This window comes from Miscanthus floridulus, chromosome 1 (genome assembly GCF_019320115.1).
Source record: "Miscanthus floridulus cultivar M001 chromosome 1, ASM1932011v1, whole genome shotgun sequence".
Lineage (NCBI taxonomy): Eukaryota > Viridiplantae > Streptophyta > Magnoliopsida > Poales > Poaceae > Miscanthus > Miscanthus floridulus.
Window position 1 is genome coordinate 133,772,715 of NC_089580.1, and position 4,452 is coordinate 133,777,166.

Below are 4,452 nucleotides of genomic sequence, written 5' to 3' on the forward strand. Positions count from 1 at the left end.
TGGATAATATCAAAATTAATAATTTGAAACTGTAAAAGGTTCTCAATTCACAAGCAAACCACCACACAAGAAAACGCTAGCATCAAATCGTATCACTAGTTCAGAACAAACCGCCTTCATTTCCTAAATTCGAACCTCAAAAAATCACACGGGAAAGAAAAATGTGATCAGCCATCTATCTAAGCTTGTACAAATTTGCTACAGAACTGTTGAGGTTAGTAGAGACTAGAGACCAAGGAGATATCCAAATAGCTCAAGGTCAATGCATCCATGTTGCACTCGCCAAACATTCTCGCACGTGTGAAGATCCCACATCGGCCACATGTAGTAGATCCAAATGCCAGAACAACCCCGAAATGAGTAGGATACAGAGGGTATAGGTTTCTTTACCGGCAAAATCTGTAATTTCCTCATTCTGACCCATCAGGGAAATGACGCAGTGCATCTTGTTTGCCATTGACATAGAACTCGATGACCGCTTTCATTCGCTTTAACTTGTCAGGATGGTAGTTCAAATGCACAATCGCTGGCTTTAGCTTCTTGAGCTGAGCGTCTTTCCTCACTGTCTTGAAGAGGACTTTGCTGTTCATGAAAAGATAAATATCCATGGTTCTCCTGGATGCATGAAGGCCTTCATGACCAGGATGAGACGGGAAGAACAGCTCCTCATTGAAAACTGCCTGGTCCCATGACTTTGGCTCATGAGAAAGGCGGCCAGCCACACGATCAAGAAGTTCAATAGAAGGAATTGTTGGTCTAATATAGAAAAACCCAGAGTTGTAAACCCAAATCCGCATTGTGTGAGCATATCTGGCCCAACCCATAGAAGGCTCATCAAACACGTCGTTGAAACCATAAGCTGTCATGTTATTGTGGCCATCACTCATGGACTCCACATCAGAATCTCTGTAAAGGTGCTCAAATGGATTCCTCAAGAAAATAATATCAATGTCAGAGAGGAGAATACTATATCCAAGTTGCAAGAACTCCCTTAAAACACGAAACTTAAGTCCAGAGACGGCATGGTTTCCACCAGTTTTTGCAATGTTATCGATGCCTTCATCAGGATCACGCCGGTAAACTGGAACCCCTTTAGATTTGCATAAGCTTTCTATATTATCATCCAATGCCACAACCAGGTAGTTTGGAATACCAACTCGTTTGATATTGGTAAACCAAACTTCGAGCATCTCCCACACATTGTTGTTTGCCAATGCAACAATGAGTTCCTTTTTCACAGCAACCTCTTCCAATACCTTGGCCAACCTGGGATTAACAGATTCATCAGGGGTTACTGTTGGATTTGTTCTCAAAGCCTTGACAGTTCCAAACGGACCAGGCTTGTACAAAGTCTCATCTTTTCCTTGTCCAGCTTTTTGAAGTTTCATGGATAGTTCATTAATCTGCCTCCTAAGTTCAACATTCTCTCTCTCCAATGATGACAACTGGGACTTAAGGTTGGTAACTCGTCCTGATGATTCGCAAGCAGTTGAGTCAACCTAACGAATGAGCAGAATACACATTGTATTAGTATTAGAATTTAACTACGTTTCAGGAGTACATCTAAATGAATAAGAACAAAAACTAAATGAACAAAGCACACGGAGAAAACAAATGAATTAATGGCATAATCATACTCAGCAGTTATTTGTATAGCTATGTTGCTAATGTAACATCATAGAAAAAGCAGATCAATTTAGCAAAATAAATTACTATGAGGTGAAGTAACAATTGAGAAAATGTAGGTCCAGGAAGAATTTGTTCTGTTCATTTCTGTAGCTTCGTAAAGTCTACTTTGATCTTCACTTGAAAGTATATTTTAGACTGAGTGCACTGTCTAGGATGACAAGAATACTGCAAATCCAGACTACAAGAAACCACTTGTAAGTTACATCTACCGAGCTGTACAACAGTACAAGTACAAACACGACTTCACAGCATTTCATCGGTAAACGAGTTCAGTTATCTAGCAGCAGTATTTATTAAATACAGGAACCAATAATGCAGGTACAGGGAATGAGGGAAACATTGTTTTTACACAACAGCTATTGAAACAACCTGCCATTTAAAGAGCAGATTAGGTGGCCACTTGATCAAAATACCATCCCACAGCTTATGCAATGGATTAGTGTAGGAGGTGGGATGCAGCCAAGTCCTAATTAAGTGTTCTCTTGTAGAACAACAAAGCAACAACATTCTTAATAAATTAGAAACTGTATTCTTCTATACTTCTAGTTAGCATACAAAAATAATCCCAGACTTGGCTCAAACTCTGATCTAAGTTGAGCTCAACTTGAGTCCAGTCTGAAGTCTGAACCAGCTCTTAAGGCCATTCAGCTGAACCTTGAGTCCTGACGAGCACAGTACGAACAGGATTAACAAATGAAACTGAAGAACCTCAGGATAAAAGTTGAATGTTGGGCTGACATCCATGCAGTCCTATTCCTCATCCAAGGTAAAAACACAAGCCGCAACAGATACTGGTAGCTTTGCACCCTTGAGAGCAAGATTCATTTTGCAACGAGCACAGTATGAACAGGATGAACAAATGAAACTGAAGAACCTCAGGATAAAAGTTGAATGTTGGGCTGACATCCATGCAGTCCTATTCCTCATCCAAGGTAAAAACACAAGCCGCAACAGATACTGGTAGCTTTGCACCCTTGAGAGCAAGATTCATTTTGCAACCATTTTGTCACTATGTCCTGCCGTGGCTTGCTGATGCATCCTTGACACCTAGAAAGCCAACTTTCCCTATTCTAACAGCCATGCAGCTCCAGTGCTCCTTACTATCCTTTTGGTTTATCAAATGTTCTTACACCTAGTTTGCAGAGGCATACTTAATGTGATACATTGGGATGGACTGGTAGCAAGGGTTGAATCAAGGACACTGCACGAAATTTTGGTAAAATGCCAGTGAGGAATGGGGATGTAAAGTGGTCCACATGCAGGTAAACATAACAAAGATTGTCAGCCATGGACACAATTCCTGTGTACCTCAAATTTCAATGAGACCTATGCAAATGTGTCTATGAGAATCATTGATCTGCATTCGGGTTTATCAGTACTCCTACCAAAGACACTACTGAGTAACTGACAGACAAAATAATTGGTTGATAATGGAACCAGCCCAAAAGACCACATCATTTCTTCAAAGATGCTGGAACTCCATGCACCGAGGTTTGATATACATCAATAAGACACTACCCGTTTAATCTCTCGTCGACACCATCCTTAAAAAGATAAGGTAGACTAAATACTATTTTGCTGCAAGGTTAATCTAGTTTAGCTTGATATGCTAGCACTTTTATGGATCTATGCACTGCATGCTCTCAGAGATTGCCCTTTAAGTTCCTTAACATCATTCCTAGTTGGTCCAAGGTAGAACGCTATCCGTGACGAGCAAAGTAACCACCAACATCTCCGTTTCCACTTTCCAGTAATCTTCAGGGCAGGTATGAACTAAGAAAAAGAGAATAAAAGAGCAATACCTGGCGCGGCCATTGGAGGGCAGAGGCAGACGGGCGGAAGAAGAGGCCGTTGGGGTACAGGAAGGCGCAGACGCAGCCGAGTGCGACGCCGACAGCGACGGCCACCGCGATGCGGGACCCGCGTGACAGGGGTTTCCCGCCTCCGCCGCCTCGTACCATTAAGGGGCCGTCCCGCCGCCCAGGCAACGCCATCCTGGAGATCTCGCCGGCGGCGGTGGGGTGAGATCGGAGGGGAAGCCGGAGGTGGGGTTTAGAGCACCTTTTTCTGTCCTTTTGCAGTGGGGGAGAAGTGATGCGACGAGGGTGGTGGATCTTCGCCTCGTGTTCAACCATTCGTCTGCAAATCAACGGACCCTATCCCATTCGTCGGTGTGGTTGTGGCCCTGTTTCATCTCATATAAGAAAAACGAAAATGAGGCAGGAAAAATAAAAATGGGATCAAAACACTCATTCTAGAATCCAGAACCTCAAACCTATTCTAATCCAGATTCTACATTCACTATAAGAATGAGATCCAAACAGATCCTTACTAAGTGGTCAAGTAACTGTTGTCAATCCGTCCTAAACAGAATCTATTTCTAGATTTTGTTTTAAGTTTGATCAACTTTGTAGAAAATACTATCAATATTATGTCTTCAAATAATTTTTATCAAAAGTATATTCTACAATTAATTCAATACTACATATTCGGTATCATAAAAATTAATATTTTTATATAGATTTGATCAAATTAAAATTGTTTCCTCGAAAATGAGAATTATATTCTTTTCGGGACATATAGAGTACTTGTCTTGCCTCCAAATTTTGATTGCGTTTTTATTTCTCTGTTCTCATGCAAATTAATTTCCTTGCTGTTTCAGAAAAAGAATAATTTCTTTGCCAATATTTGGGCAAATTAGTGATAGAATTTTGATGATGCCGACCTACGGAGTATGTGGTAGGAAAATTCGGTGTCAATCTA

At 41.2% G+C, this 4,452-nt stretch overlaps 1 protein-coding gene across 2 annotated transcripts; it reads right to left on the bottom strand.

Moving 5' to 3' along the window:
• LOC136494170 (arabinosyltransferase RRA3-like) lies at positions 1-3,836 on the bottom strand. 2 transcript variants are annotated; one of them, XM_066490331.1, is made up of 2 exons: positions 3,492-3,836; positions 1-1,499 (listed from the first exon to the last, which is right to left on the bottom strand). In XM_066490331.1, the coding sequence occupies exons 1-2, from the start codon at positions 3,822-3,824 to the stop codon at positions 411-413; spliced, it is 1,422 nt and encodes a 473-aa protein (XP_066346428.1). In that variant the 5' UTR covers positions 3,825-3,836; the 3' UTR covers positions 1-410. The 2 variants fall into 2 exon arrangements, with proteins under 2 accessions (XP_066346428.1, XP_066346436.1); XM_066490339.1 differs by lacking the exon at positions 3,492-3,836 and adding an exon at positions 2,059-2,881.
• Between the last annotated feature and the right edge of the window lie 616 nt (positions 3,837-4,452).

Coding starts and splice junctions, on each gene's coding strand:
- LOC136494170 (XM_066490331.1), bottom strand. CDS start 3,824: ATGGTTGAACACGAGGCGAAGATCCACCACCCTCGTCGCATCACTTCT. Junction 1,500..3,491: donor CCCTCCAATGGCCGCGCCAG/GTATTGCTCTTT, acceptor CTCATTCGTTAG/GTTGACTCAACTGCTTGCGA.